General features: G+C 43.1%; 1 protein-coding gene across 1 annotated transcript; it reads left to right on the top strand.

The window, feature by feature from the left end:
• The first annotated feature begins 874 nt into the window (after nt 1–874).
• KCNJ5 (potassium inwardly rectifying channel subfamily J member 5) lies at nt 875–10,406 on the top strand. The gene is made up of 2 exons (XM_070952236.1): nt 875–1,821; nt 10,030–10,406. Exons 1-2 carry the CDS (start codon nt 882–884, stop codon nt 10,404–10,406), a joined length of 1,317 nt encoding a protein of 438 aa, XP_070808337.1. The 5' UTR covers nt 875–881.
• The last annotated feature ends 5,849 nt before the right edge of the window (nt 10,407–16,255 follow it).

Consider the following 16,255-nt stretch of genomic DNA (forward strand, 5'->3'; position numbering starts at 1 on the left):
TTTATACAAATTGACTGGATGGATGGATGGTAGATGATAGCTAGATAGTAGATAGCTGGACAGCTGGAAAGCATGGGCATATGCTTTCCTATGTGCATGGACAGTACTTCCATTGGAACCACCAATGCTGCAAAATATCTATCCATGTTCAGGATATTTACTGAGCCATGGTGGCGCAGTGGTTAGAGTGCAGTACTGCAGGCTACTTCTGCTGACTGCCAGCTTCCTGCAATTCAGCAGTTCAAATCTCACCAGGCTCCAGGTTGACTCAGCCCTTCCATCCTTCCGAGGTGGGTAAAATGAGGACCCAGATTGTTGGGGGAAATATGCTGACTCTGTAAACTGCTTAGAGAGGGCTGTAAAGCACTGTAAAGAGGTATATAAGTCTAAATGCTTTTGCTACCCCATGGAGACAGCTCGGAAGAATTTTCATTCAATCTTCGCAAAAGATTCTGAGATACATTTTGTTCTGGCTAATGCATTTTGCAAAATGCTTCTTTGAAATGTCTTGTGCAATTTTACTGAATAAATCCGGGTAGGGTTTTTTGGGGGGAAGAAAGGGGTAATTCTGACACTTCAGTTGGTAAAGTTAAGGAACCAAAAGAGGGAAGTAGAGATTATTTTATGGGTAAAGTGAATCATCACCGTGTAAGTGCCCATGAAAATGTACTATAATCGCCCGAGAACACTCATCGAAAGATATGGATCCATTTTCCCTGAACTGCTATTCTGTGAATGTTTTGGGTGTCAGTTCACATCATTATCAGCCCACGTGGCTTGCAATCACAAATATCAAGAGACAAGTAGGCTGAGGAAAACAATTCTACTTATTTTTATAAGGTAAGAGTTACGATATTTTTTTCCTGTTCTATAGCCCAACCATGGCCGGAGATTCAAGGATCTTCATGAATCAAGATATGGAAATCGGTGTCAGCCCCAGAGAGCAAAAGAAGATTCCCAAACAAGCCCGGGATGATGTCCCAATTGCCACAGATCGAACACGTCTTTTGGTAGCTGAAATCAAGAAACCACGCCAGAGATACATGGAAAAAACGGGCAAGTGCAACGTTCATCACGGAAATGTCCAGGAAACCTACCGATATCTCAGTGATCTTTTCACCACTTTGGTGGATCTCAAGTGGCGCTTTAATCTGCTTGTGTTTACCATGGTTTACACCATCACTTGGTTGTTTTTTGGTTTCATTTGGTGGCTCATTGCCTACATCCGGGGAGATTTAGACCATGCGGAAGATGAAGACTGGAACCCTTGCGTTGACAACCTCAGTGGGTTTGTCTCTGCCTTTCTGTTCTCCATTGAGACCGAGACCACCATTGGTTATGGCCATAGGGTGATCACTGAAAAATGTCCTGAGGGTATCATATTGCTTTTGGTCCAAGCAATCCTGGGCTCCATAGTCAATGCTTTCATGGTGGGGTGCATGTTTGTGAAGATCAGCCAACCAAAGAAGAGGGCAGAGACCCTCATGTTCTCTAACAACGCTGTGATTTCGATGCGGGATGAGAAATTGTGTCTCATGTTCCGAGTTGGAGATCTAAGGAATTCGCACATTGTAGAGGCATCTATTCGAGCCAAGATGATTAAATCCAAACAGACCAAAGAAGGGGAATTCATCCCCTTGAACCAAACAGACATCAATGTGGGATTTGACACAGGAGATGACAGGCTGTTTTTGGTATCCCCCCTCATCATTTCGCATGAAATCAACGAGAAGAGTCCCTTTTGGGAGATGTCCCGTGCCCGACTGGAGAAGGAAGAGTTTGAAATTGTCGTCATTTTGGAAGGCATGGTGGAAGCAACAGGTAAGGCTTCAGACTGTGTGGGTGGCTAGTTTTCCTAAAAGGTAACGGTGAAGATTTCACCTGTCCGGTTGTGCTCAATTCTGTTTCCTAGTTGAAGTAGCCAGTGTTGTCCAAAGTCCCTTCTGGTCACATGGCCAGCATGACTATACGCTGATGTTCATGGAATGCTGTTATTTTTGATAAAGGTGATGTCAAACATTCAGTTGATTTTGATAACTCATAAAGATATGAGCCCATGGAGTATGTTTTTCCATCTCCATTATTTTAAGATTCTGGAGATTGGGAGGCAGCACAACGGTGCATTAATCAACTAAAATTTTACCTTTTTTTTAACCTTTATGGTCAATTATTGGCTTTGCAGAAGGCAGAAACTACCCTTAACTCAGGGGTGGGCTGTTGCTGCTGATTCGACCGGTTCAGGCAAACCGGTAGTTCTGAGAATCAGATGGCCCCACCCACACGCATCCTATCCTGTCCTTTATTTCTTTCTTTCTGGCTCAGCTGATTCACATGGCACAGCTGATTTCCGCACCTCCGCTGTTCTACTTACCAGGGATGCCTTAGAACAGTGTTTCTCAACCTTGGAAGCTTGAAGATGGGTAGACTTCAACTCCCAGAATCCCCCAGCCAGTGCTGTTGGCTGGGGGATTCTGGGAGTTGAAGTCCACCCATCTTCAAGCTTCCAAGGTTGAGAAACACTGCCTTAGAAGGAAAGCAGCTGAGCTTCAAATGGCTGTATTTTGAATGCTGTGCACAAGCTCACAGAACCAGTTGTTAAACTGATTGCAGCCCACCACTGCCTTAACTGACCTCCATAACTAAGCAGAGTCAGCTTCGGTTAGTACCAGAGAATTTCCAGGCCTTGGGTTGGAAGTGATCTGGTTGGGTGTGCTGTTTATTTTATTTATTTTATTTTATTTCAAATTTATATACCACACCTTCTCCCAAGGGACTCAGGGCAGTGTACAGCCAGATAAAAACATACAATACAAACATTAAGAACAATTAAAAGAATATATATTAATTTGGCCCCAGTTTAAAATGACAAACCAATTAAAATTTTAAAATTTAAAAATATGTTAAGCCAGCCCGCTTGATGAAAAAAGAAAGTTTTAAGGGCACGGCGGAAGGCACCAAGGTCTTGGATTCTCCTTATCTCAGGGGGCAGCTGGTTCCATAGGATAGGTGCCCCCACAGAGAAGGCCCTCCCCCTGGGGGTCACCAGCCTACATTGTTTGGCTGATGGCACCCTGAGGTGGCCCTCTCTGTGGGAGCGCACGGGTCAATGGGAGGTTGTCGGTAGCAGCAGGCGGTCTCGAAGATAACTAGGTCCTATGCCATGGAGCACTTTAAAGGTGGTAACCAACACCTTGAAACGCACCCGGAAGACCACTGGGAGCCAGTGCAGCTTGCGCAGGAGCGGTGTTATGTGAGAGCGCCATGCAGCTCCCGTAATTATCTGCGCGGCCGCATTCTGGACCAGTTGGAGCCTCCGGGTGCTCTTCAAGGGGAGCCCCATGTAGAGAGCATTGCAGTAGTCCAGGTGACAAGGGCATGAGTGACTGTGCACATGGAATCCCGATCAAGAAAGGGTTGCAACTGGTGAATCAGGCGAACCTGACAAAAGGTCCCCCTGGCTACAGCCGTCAGATGTTCCTCCAAGGACAGCTGCGTATCCAGGAGGACTCCCAGATTGCATGCCCTCTCAACGGGGGCCAAAGACTCGCCCCCGATAGTCAGCGATGGAGTCAGCTGACTATATCGGGATGCCAGGAACCACAGCCACTCAGTCTTGGAAGAATTGAGCTTGAGCCTGTTCCTCCCCATCCAGATCCGCACAGCCTCCAGGCACTGAGACATCACTTCAAGGGCATCGTTGGGGTGCTGTTGTCCCACATGTGACGGTTTTTATACATGGTTGTTTCTTTTAACTGGTAAGGCTGTTTAAAGTCATTTTGGAGTTAATGTATGGTAATAGAAACTTTAAAAACTGACAAGCCTTTCTCTATTTCAATTCACAATCCAGGTGGGACTTGTTTTGAACTTGGTGTTTTCTTTTGTTTCTCAAACTGCTTTATACTTTCTTAGGACTGAGATATCTTTTTGTAATGGCTTCACATTTTTTATCTATCTCTCATCTATCTCTCTACCTCTATCTCTCTACCTCTATCTCTCTACCTCTATCTCTCATCTATCTCTCTACCTCTATCTATCATCTCTCTCTCTCTCTTTCTCTCTCTCTCATCTGTCTATCTATCTATCTATCTATCTATCTATCTATCTATCTATCTATCAATCATCTATCATCTATCTATCTCAGTGGTAGTTTTAAATTTTTTTTACTACCGGTTCTGTGGGTTTGGCTTGGTGGGCGTGGCAGGGGAAGGTTACTGCAAAATCCACATTTCCTTCCAATTAGCTGGGACTCAGGAGGCAGAGAATAGATGGGGGCAGGGCCAGTCAGAATTTTTACTACCAGTTCTCCGAACTACTCAAAATTTCCACTACCGGTTCTCCAGAACTGGTCAGAACCTGCTGAAACCCACCTCTGATCTATCTATCTATCTATCTATCTATCTATCTATCTATCTATCTATCTATCTATCTATCCATCCATCCATCCATCCATCCATCCATCCATCTAGTTTCTAGACCACCCATTTCTCTCAATCTCCTGGCATTAAAGCCAAATCCAATGCAACCCAACCACACATCAACCAAGATGAAAAAAAAAAAAAGTAATATTGTAAACTTTAGGTAGGAAGCATGACCAGCTAATCTAATTCTACTTTATTACAAAGCTACATTAGTAGAACCTGGCAAGTCTGAAAGTATAATTCTCCCATTGACCTTTTACAGCTCAAGAAACTGGGGAAAGTCCCTTCTGAGACCCTTGCCTCACCATTATGGGTGATGCTGTCCCTTACCTGACTATTCTCTAGGCAATACCTCCTCTCCCTATCTCTTAAGGTCTTTTCCACCTACCATCACAAATATTGAGACAGTTACTCTTGCGATTAGCTGGTCCACTCTTTATACTTGTTCCCTGGATCTTCTCCTTCAAAATTTCCTTGTTTTCAGGCTTTTTCAAGGACAAGCTCTAGCAAAATAAAATATACAAAAGTATGAAGGCTATTGCTTAACGCACTGTAAGCCGCCCTGAGTCTCCGGAGAAGGGCGGCATATAAATCAAATTAAAAAAAAAAAAAAAAACCAAAAACACTCCTGTATCATGCTCAGTTCAATCAACCATAGCTTCAACCAAGAATGGAAAGTGCTAATTGGAATGGACACTATCATTTGAGCATCCTCATTTCCTCGTTTTAGGAAACACTAAACAGTTGTGGAGATACCTAATATAGTTCTAGGTATTCATGATCCTAGACAGATAACCCGTAATTTCATAGCAAGTAGGAATGCGTGAAGAACTTTCTTTGTTGGCCATATATGCATTACTGAACTGAAATTTAATTTAATGAATTGGGCAGTCTACTGGTTGGTGAAGACCAACAATCTTTAGGATGAGCTAGAAGATGCATCTATTTGTGAGTAATGTAGAAGCATCTCATGGCCATTATTTCAAACAGGATTCTGAATTAAATCAGCCATTTATTTAATAATGATGTTCACAATTCAGCCTTCAAAAAGGTTACTTGTAACTCAAGATTACTTTTTTGGATGTGGGTCAAAAAGAGGTTAATGCTATGTCCAAATCAATTACCTTTATTTCTTTGGCATTCTGGAATATTAATACAACATTTATCCACTGATGACATTAATTGCAGATTCTATCTTTGACATTTGCTGGAATCAGCTTGAGCTGCCTTCTCTTTGGTGATGAGTGATTAAACTATGGATTCCTCTTAGCAATTCTGACAGCTGCTTCTCCTTTTATTTGGTGAAACTAGTTTAACCTTGGTTTTCTTCTGGGTGATTTTTAAAACCTTCATTATCTGAAGTTTTTGGATGATTCCATGTCCAGGGATATAGAAAAGGTCAACCAGTAGTAGGTCTAACTTGGAAATTAAGTACTGTCCTGTTTCAAAAAAACAGATTGCTATACTATTTCCCTTGACTTGTAAATCTAATAAAACAATTCTCTGAAATGTTGTTGCTCCAGAATGAATAATAGCCAAGAAAGCAAGGGGTTGATAACTGACTAGGTGGATCAGTGGCTAAGACACTGAGCTTGTCGATCAGAAAGGTTGGCAGTTTGGCGGTTCAAATTCCTAGTACAGGTCTCTGTACTCATTCTTCTATTGGTCATCAAGACTTAAACCATGATTGGGTGTCGATATTTTGGTTTTTGCAGAAGTTAATTCAGGACAGCTTTGAACGCAAACAATGGTCCTACGGAAATACCCTCACTCCCACAATATCAGTATGTCAGTGTCAGAATAAAAACAACCTTAAATTAATCTTGGCGGATTCATTTTCTAATTTTGCTGTCCAGAACCTGCTTTCTCAAATCTGCCCTTCATGTTTTTGAAGTGTAATTGGAAAGAAGGCTTTCCAGACTGCTTAAATGAATGTATAATCATAAGATGAACTAAAGCTGAAGTCTTATATAATTTACCCAGGAGAAAATCACATTGGATTCACTGGGATTTACCTTGGAGTGAAAATGGGGGGTTTTTTGCACCGTATTGAGGACTGTTAAGTCACTTACCGGATCATTTTTGTGTGCCAATTACTCCCTCTAAGAACTTCACACATGCTGTCTATCCCTTGAAGATCATGTTAGTGAGAAGCTGGATCTGAATGTCAGCAGTCGGATGATCTGCCAAATATCTGACAATCCAAAGAATATTTGGAGATTTCAAGTGAAGGCAAATTTGCAAAGCTTTGTTGTAGAATATTTAAAGGGATTCAAAATCTGTGTTCGTTTGGAATACGAACATCTTTTAACAGAGTCTATGGATGTGTGTGTTTACATTTGATGACTTCATTTTCTTCGTGGTTTCCTAGGAAATAGGGAAAGCCCTCGGCTACAAAGAAGGTGGGGGGGAAAGACAGGCAGTCCTCTATTTAAAACAGTTGGTTTAGTGACTGTTCAAATTCACAACGGCACTGAAAAACGTGACTTATGACCATTTTTCACACTTATAACCATTGCAGTATTCCCACAGTCATGGGATCAACATTCAAATGCTTGGCAACTTGTTCTTATTTATGACCGTCACTCAGAGGTGGGCTTCAAAAATTTTAGCAAGGGGTTCTCTGCCTGGTTGCTGGCTGGACTTGGCCATGGTGGGCGTGGCCTAGGCCTCCTGCACCATGGGGGGCATTTTTGCCCTCCCCAGGCTCCAGAGGCTTTCCTTGAATCTCCGGGAGGGTGAAAATGGCCTGTTTCCGGCCTTCCTGATCTTCCGGTAGGCCCATTTTTTGCCCTCCTCCACGCGTGCCCTGCACCCACTTACCTGTATCCAAAATGGGCCGCGTGGGGACTCCTGGGAAGGGTGGGTGGGGCAGGGCCAACCAGGAGTGGGACTTGGGGGTTCTCCAAATGCTAGAGGTTCTCCTGAACCCCTGTGAACCCCCAGCAGCCCACCCCTGCCGTTGCTGTGTCCCAAGGTCATGTCATCCCCTTTTGTGATCTCCTGATGAGCAAAGTCAATGGGGAAGCCAGATTCACTTAACTGCCAGGTTACTAATTTATCATCTGCAGTGATTCGCTTAAGAAGTGTGGCAAGAATGGGCGTAAAATGGGACAAAACTCACTTAACAAATGTCCCACTTAACAGAAATGTTGGGCTCAGTTGTGTTTCTTAAGTCGAGGACTTAAAAGCAAAATAATACCAAAAGAGAGAGAGAGAGAGAGAGAGAGAGAGAGAGAGGGAGGGAGGGAGGGAGGGAGGGAGGGAGGGAGAGAGAGAGGTTGTGTGCTCTTTGTGTGCTCCACTTTGTCTTAAAGTATTTGTTCCAATTTGTCTGAGTTGCATAATGAATGCATTGGCTCATTCAATTACAGAACATTAAAAAGTATAATTTTGGGCAGCTATTGTTCGCTTTTCTCCAAGCTTCCAGAACATTCTCTGTTGACAATTGGCCACTCGTAGATTTATTGCTTTCAATTTTCAAATAATAGCCTTGAAACACAGACTTTTGGTACGGGTTTTACTCCTTGGAGGGTATCTTTGGATTGCAAAGGAAAGCAAACATTAATCAGTTTTATAATACAGCAACGGCTTTACTATGAGTTTGCCTGTCTCTTGTCAGGTGCAGAGAATCAGTATCAAATGTTAAGTTCCAGTTGAGCTAATTTATTGCTCTTGCTTATACACAAGACTCTAGTCAACTAACAGTCAGTGATCAATTGGCACTAGATAATGTTGGAAGAAGAAATGTCCATCTGGGTTCAGTTCCAAGTGGGGAGAAAGATACTGGAAACATGGAGGCTGATTGGAAAGATGGTTTATTGATGGACAGGACCACATGGGTATAAGGTCCTAGGCAGCTGAACAAATGGAGTAGAGAGAAGGTGTTATTTATACCTTCTCTTGGGCCTTGCCCTTGAGCTTCCTGTTCCTGTGCAAGAAATGTATTCTATTGGCTGTAGTCAGACTCCCATGGGGCCATGTGGGTTCATGTTTGTCTTGAAGTCAAGTTGAGTTGAAGTGTGCTGATGCAATGAAGGGGCTGAGGCAGTGGTGAAATCTGAACTGGTTTACTACCGGTTTGCTGGCTGTGCATGTGCGCAGAGCACACGCATGCGCAGTGCATACCACACACGCCAAAAGGAGGCATGGGGTAAGTAGAACAGCGCGCAAGGGGGGGGTGATCAGCTGTGGCGCGCAATTTTTTTTTTTTTACTTTTAAAAGCATTTTTTTACAACCTATTTGGCCAAATAGGTTGTAAAAAAAATTCTTTTAAAAGTAAAAAAAAAAAAATGGCTCTGACGATCAGGCAATTCAGCTGTGATCATCAGAGCCTTTTTTTTTAACCTTTTAAAAGCCTTTTTTAAAAGAAGCGCCAAGCAGGCGACCGGGTGATTGGATGGGCATGGGTGGGGTGGGGGGAGGCAGGGATTTTTGCTACCGGTTCTCCGAACCACCTGCTGCCATCGCTACCGGATCGGGCGATCCGGTCCAAACTGGGAGCATTTCACCCCTGGGCTGAGGGTTAATTCTACCTTTGTTCAGAGCTTGCTGCTGGGGGTAATGGATTACCAAATCTGCATTTTTAAAGGCTGGCCTCAGCTTGTGGGGCAGGGAGCTGAGGCTCTGAGTTTCTGTCTTCAGAAAAACGTTTCTCCTTTAGGGAAAATATAATATTCTGATGTTTTAAATAGGTCTCAAAGTATTTCATTCATCTAGGAGACGGGTGGGTGCTAACTTTCTACAATAAGAATTAACTTAGTAACTTATTCAAGAGGGGCTGGATATAGACTGTTTGCAGTGGTGGGTTTCACATAATCTTGCCACCAGTTTGCCCCGCGTGTGCACGCTCGCTTCATGCACACATGTGCCTCCCACACTTGCGCTATGCTTGCACGCGTGCCTTCTGCACATGCAGCAAGCCTTGAAAACGTGGCTAAATAGGATGGTATTACACCGGGGCAGGTGGGCGGCCACCCGCAGTCGCCGCTACCAGTTCGTCCAAACTGGTACGAACCGGCTGAATACCACCTCTGACTGTTTGTGGGAATGTAATGACTCTAGGCTGTTTCCTCTCTTGACTCCACCCCTAGGCTCTTTCTGTCCTTCTCGTACATCCTTGATGCTACTATGGCAAAACTCATAGGCATTTTTTTTTCTCCCCATTCAGTCGTGTCTGATCCTTGGAGACTGGACCCTGCAGTTTTCTTTGCAAGGATTTTTAGAAGTAGTTTACCATTGACAAGAAGCAGCGGATGGAAACTAATCAAGGAGAGAAGCAACCTAGAACTAAGGAGAAATTTCCCAACAGTGAGAATAATTAATCAGTAGAACAAGTTTTTTAAGAAGAGATTGGACAACCATTCATCTGAAGCGGTGTAGGGTTTCCTGCCTAAGCATAGGGTTGGACTAGAAGACCTCTAAGGTCCCTTCCAACTCTATTCCATTCTAACTTTGAGAAGCAGTGGTAAAATGTTTTGGTTCAAGTATAGAGAGAAAGTTATTGATGTGCACCTTATATTTTTCCATTGTATCATCAGGGAAGGCTACACTTTTAGTATTCATTAGATCTACTAAATCTCTGCTTTGTTTATTTATTCTCTCCTGCAGGGATGACTTGCCAGGCTCGGAGCTCCTACATGGACAAAGAAGTGCTTTGGGGGCATCGTTTCACCCCTGTCCTTACCCTAGAGAAGGACTTTTATGAGGTTGACTACAACAGTTTCCACAATACCTACGAGACCAACACACCTTCTTGCTGTGCCAAAGAACTGGCTGAGTCTTTCAAAGAAGGACGGCTTCTCAGCCACCTCTCTACCACCAACCTCCTGAATGGCGAGGAAAACGAAGAAGCAGAAGAGGAGAAAGAACAGCGGGAAGGGATGGAGAAAGAAGACAACAGGAACGAAGGCCTAGAGGCAATTGAACTGAATGGAAACAATGGCACCGCAGGGGAAATGAAGGAGAGCCTGTTTTTAAAACATTGAGACTTGAGAATGATCAAAAATTCAGATTCCCTTGCCACCAAGGAGGCAGAAGAAGAAGAAGAAATGGGATAACCTAAGTCTAGAGCAGTGATGGCTAACCTTTTTGCTGCTGTGTGTGAAAAGTGGGGGGAGCACGAGGGGGTCATGTGTGTGCATGTCCATACCCATAATTCAATGCGCCCCACCCCCCACACATGCACGCGTGACCCCCACCTCGCTTCCCCCGCTTTTGGCATGGAATGCCATGGTGGGCCCGGTAGGCCCGTTTTTCACCCTCCCCAGGCTCCAGAGGCTTTCTAGGATCCTGGGGAGGGTGAAAACAGCCTTCCCTACTCCCTCGGAGGCCCTCCAGAGGCCAGAAACAGCCCATTTCCCAACTTACAGTGGGCTTGGAAGTCCCGAAAATCAGCTGGCCGGTGCACGCATGCATGCTGGAGCTGAGCTAGGGCAACGCTCGCGTGCCCACAGATATGGCTCCACATGCCACCGGTGACACGCGTGCCATAGGTTCGCCATCACGGGTCTAGAGGATAATGTTCTCACTCGCTTGGATATTATTGGATTGAGCTGTACCCCTCCATATAATTTGCTTTTCTCCAACTCCGTTCCGGAGATTACTATAAGGATTTTACTCACTGTTTTGAGGACACGTGAAAACTAACCAGCTTAAGGAAATATAATGGAAGCGTAGATGATCACATATCTTGAAGCTTGTTAGTTTTTCTTTTTCTTGCAACATGCATCTTCTGCGCATTTTGAAAGAAGGAAGGGAGATATGATGGAACAAATATAGTTATGAGGGGTTTCTTTTCTCCCCCTTCCTTGATTTATTGGAAATGCTAATTGATGAATAAAAAGAGGAAAAGGATCATGGGAGTCGGGAACAGGCCTTCTGTATTTGGCCAAATGTCTGTTGTAAACTTTCTATGTGATGGGATATAGATGTGATTGTTTATCTTTGAGGGTTCTTTCTACTGTGAATTCAGCTAAAATATGAAGGAATATCATTTAGTGGAGGAAAGGAACTCATTTGCTGATCTGAAGTAGGAGGGGATTAGTTTTTCTGTTATGATTTTTGTGAGAGTTAAACAAGAACAACTCTTATAGTAGCTTCAAATGAATAAGGAACTCAACTGGCTAACTGGTTTTGGGTTCTAAAGCTAGGGTCTCCAACCTTGGCAACTTTAAGCCTGGAGGACTTCAACTCCCAGATTTCTGGGAGTTGAAGTCCACAAGGCTTAAAGTTGTCAACTTTGGAGATCCCTGTTCTAAAGGACATTTTAAAGCAGTTTTTTTTTTTTTTTTTTTACTTCTCAGATTTCTATCCTGCCTTAACCCCTGGTATTCAAGCTAGCATCCATAACATGTCCTCCTTCAACAATTCCACGGATACTTTCATCTACCTTTTGGGTTAGTTTATGAGAGACAGAGATTAGGTTCCAAATTCCCAAAGCCACTGAAGTTGGACCTGAACCACCAAAGGAAGGTTTAAATGTTGACATGAAATTATCAAGCCTAGTTTCCAAGATTTATATTTTATTATACTCATTAAAATGTCAACACAAATAAATATAATTCATGTTAGGTTTATTCATCATATCTACAGTATGTTGGCCAGATTGTCAGAGCACTGCATCATTAAGAGGAAGGGAGCAGCTGTCTTAGGAAAGCATAAGATTGATATAAGACCTAAGATATAATCAATTTATTTTTAGTTCACTCAGGATAAGACACATAATCAGATTCTAACCAATTATTGGGGGTTGGATAGGAAAAATCTGAAATGATGGGAACTAGAAGACTAGAATAAAAAGGTGAAAGACCTGAACAGCAACATACACATTGCACCATCTGTTCCTCAAATGCTGTTAAAAAAATCCCCAACTGTTTTGATGCAATTTCTTCCTTGCATTTGTCAATAGACCCGTATGGTACATGGTCCTTTTACAGCAAAGATTTTGAAGTGGAGAGAACTTCCTTGCAGTTACTTTGTAAAAATAAAGACTGAACTGGACTTTGAATGAACTTGTGTGCCTTATCAAATTTGTCATACTGTCCGCAACACTTTTCTGGTGCCTCCTATGATATAGATTTTGTGGCCTTTTCCCAAATCCAGTGGTGGGATTCAGCTGGTTCGGGCCGGTTCAGGCGAAACCAGGGGTGAAATCCAGCAGGTTCTTTTTTTTATTATTATTGAAAAGTTTTATAAGAAATACAAGCATTTTCTCCCCCCCCCACCCTTTCCCCCTCCCCTCCTTCCCCCCCACCTCCCTCCCTAGACTTCCCAGAACAGGCACAGGGTATAGCATTCACAAACATAAAGCTAAAATATGCTAACAAATTATTGCATTCATATTCTCCCTAAATCTTTAACTCCTTATAACTCAAAAACTATAAACATAAACTACTTAAAAATATTTCATTCATAAGCTATATGAATCTTATTGTTCGGATACTTTTTTTGCATATAGTCAATCCATCTTCTCCATTCTGATATGTATCTTTCATTCGAATGATCTTTAAAATATGATGAAATTTTTGCCATCTCTGCCAGATGCACAACTTTTAAAGTCCATTCCTCAATGGTAGGTGGATCTTCCTTCTTTCAGTACTGTGCCACCAGTAATCTGGCAGCTGTTATTAAATTCAAAACCAACTTGGTCTCTATTACAGTACACTCCGTGACTATTCCCAACAAAAAAAACTGTGGCGTAAATTTAATTTTTTTCCTTAAAATATTTTGAATAATCCACCATATTTTTATCCAAAAAGCCTTAATTAAATTCAAAACCAACTTGGTCTCTATTACAGTACACTCCGTGACTATTCCCAACAAAAAAAACTGTGGCGTAAATTTAATTTTTTTCCTTAAAATATTTTGAATAATCCACCATATTTTTATCCAAAAAGCCTTAATTTTTTTACATGTCCACCATATATGAAAATATGTAGCATCTTCACATTCACATCGCCAACACTTGGGTTGTAAATTTGGATACATGCAGGCTAATTTTTTGGGGTCTAGATGCCATCTATAAAACATTTTGTAAAAGTTTTCTCTTAAATTTTGAGCTTGTGTGAATCTTACATTTCTGACCCATATCTTTTCCCATGTATCCAACATTATTGGTTCACCTATATTTTGTGCCCATTTTATCATACAAAAATCCAGCAGGTTCTGACAGGTTCTGGAGAACCGGTAGTGGTAATTTTGACCAGTTCGGAGAACCGGTAGCGGAAATTTTGAGTAGTTTGGAGAACCAGCAAATACCACCTCTGGCTGGCCGCAGAGTGGGGTGGGAATGGAGATTTCTCAATATCCTTCCCCTGGAGTGGGATGGGAATGGAGATTTTGCAGTATCCTTCCCCTGCCATGCCCACCAAGCCACACCACGCCTACTAAGCCGATAGTAAAAAAAAAAAAAAAAATTGGATTTCACCACTGGGTGAAACAGTTGTTAAATTGCTGGCTGGCCTCACCCCTCCCCTCCCCACCCCTTCCAGGAGTCTCCACACACCCCATTTTAGCTCCCAGGTAAGTGTAGGGAGGTGTACTAGACCCAAAACAGGACATGGGGGGTACAGTACGGTGCCCCATGGCCTTTTTTGCTCCCAGGAGGTTGCAGGGAGGCCTACTAGGCCAAAAACGGGGCACAAGGGGTGCAACACGCCTCCCCGTGGCCCATTTTTGCTCCCAAGGGGGTGCAAGAGGCCAAGTACTGCCTGTCACACCCCCCTGGCCACGCCCACCATCACCACGCCCACCCAGCTGGTCATTAGGGCAGAGAACCGGTTGTTAAATTATTTGAATCCTACCGCTGCCCAAAACCCAATATCCATATTATTATTCAGAGGCATCCCGTCGTCGAGTATCTTATTTCCTTTGAACAAAATCACACCGTCATTTCCAAACAAGATAGAACCCTGTGGATATATGCTGCTGGTGTCAGCACTTCAAGCTGCATTTACTCTGGTGCTGACATAAGAAGGAGAAGCGGAGGCGTCTGGAAAGGGATGTTTGACTTTTCACCTACTTATTTTCCCTGGAGATAATATCCCCTAGGAGAAGGGATGGGAAGGGGGAAATTCCTTTGAGCTGGAGCAGTAGATTAGGGGTAGAGTGACTTGGAAGATGGCCAATGAGTGCAGAGGAGTAGGGAAAGGAAAGGGAGGGTTTTGGGTCAGGAAGTCAGTATTGGCTACAATGGAGTCAGAGTTAGAATGTCGTGCTTAATAAATGGGAGTTTTTCATCAAAGACTTTGTTTGAAATGCAATTTATTTGAGACCACCTCGAAACATGACAGCTGGCAGTTTTAGGAATAAGAGGCCAAGAAAGCTTAATGAAGTTTCACCCTCTAAGAACTTTCTCACACCCTTGAATGCGCTCAGCAATGAGTTCCCAGAAAGTTCACAATACATATTTTTATCCATATTTTGACTCTGCATGTGACTGCTAAAGTTGTTTTCGCTTACCATCAAGGATAAAGAGAACCAGATTCTGTTTGCCCAGATTCAGCCTCCATATTCATATGAATTTCCTCTTTTTCTTCCCCCACTTCTGTTTCCACCTTGTCATATTGCCCTTGGTCTGCTCCAGTCAAATTCAGTTGTTTTTCTCTTCCTTTTGTTTGACGTTCAACCCACACAAATGGAATCCAAAATCCGTCTGGAATCTTGAAGTGACAACAGAGAGTTGGTGAAAGGGAATATTATTAAACGTTCTGTAAAAAACATCTCTGGCAGAACCGACTCTCATTTGATCCTACACAGTTTTTTTTTCCTCTGCAAAGATTATTGTTTTGTAGTGGAGGGGATATGACATGAAACCTGGCCGTTATGATGAAACACGACCCTAGCATAGCATTCATTACAGAAGCACAAAGGTGTTTCTGGATTGAAAGGATTAGCCAGTGATGACATCACCGTTGCCCAGGCTATGCCCAGTTGGGGACTCCTTTCGGGTCCCTAGCAGGAGCTGGAGCAAGGGATGGGAGCTCAACCCCGTCCCATGGCAGCACTCGGGTCTCGAACATGGGCTTGCTGCATGTCAACCTAGGGTCCTAGTAAGCAAGCCACCATGTTCCTCAACACTACCCTAAAAATGCTTCATTCCCAGTGGGTTCTGTAAGACTTTTGCCATAGGGAGATTTTCAGCCTTATCTCAGTCTCCTCCAAACTTGTGTCCTATGATGTTTTGGTTTACAACTTCATAATCTCCTGGTGACGTGGATTGTATGAACTTGAAGTTCAACCCATAACAAGGGGCCTGGTGGCGCAGCTGGCTAATAGCCTGTTATTAACATTCAGCTGCCTGCAATTACTGCAAGTTCGAATCTCCCCAGGCTCAAGGTTGACTCAGCCTTCCATCCTTTCTAAGGTAGGTAAATTGAGGACCCAGTTTGTGGGGGCAATAAGCTGACTTTGTATAAAATATACAACAGTATGAAGGCTATTGCTTAACGCATTGTAAGCTGCCCTGAGTCTCCGGAGAAGGGTGGCATATAAATCAAATAAAAAAAAAAATCAGTGCCATTCACGGCTACTTTTGAAATACTATTGGGGTACGTGTAGTCTGTGAACTTTCTCAAATCCAGAATGCAAGTCATAGCTAATGTTGTTGGGGTTTGTTTGGTTTTTTTTGGTAGTCCCACTCCCCCCTCCCCAAAAAAACCCCAAACAGGCGAGCAGAACCCAATTTAAAAATAGTAGATTAAAATTGTGATAGATTAAAAACTGGGATTCCCAATGTTGTGACCCACAAGCGGCCAGTGGATCTGGCAGCAGATTCAGACAGTGAGGAGGTTGGGGAGGAACATAGGCCAGTCCTGGAGTCTGGGGAAGGCTTTGA

The sequence above is a fragment of the Pituophis catenifer genome, unplaced genomic scaffold, assembly GCF_029215685.1.
Source record: "Pituophis catenifer annectens isolate HBS135680 unplaced genomic scaffold, rPitCat1.0.hap2 SCAF_12, whole genome shotgun sequence".
Classification (NCBI taxonomy): Eukaryota; Metazoa; Chordata; class Lepidosauria; order Squamata; family Colubridae; genus Pituophis; species Pituophis catenifer.

Coding starts and splice junctions, on each gene's coding strand:
- KCNJ5 (XM_070952236.1), top strand. CDS start 882: ATGGCCGGAGATTCAAGGATCTTCATGAATCAAGATATGGAAATCGGT. Junction 1,822..10,029: donor AGGCATGGTGGAAGCAACAG/GTAAGGCTTCAG, acceptor TCTCTCCTGCAG/GGATGACTTGCCAGGCTCGG.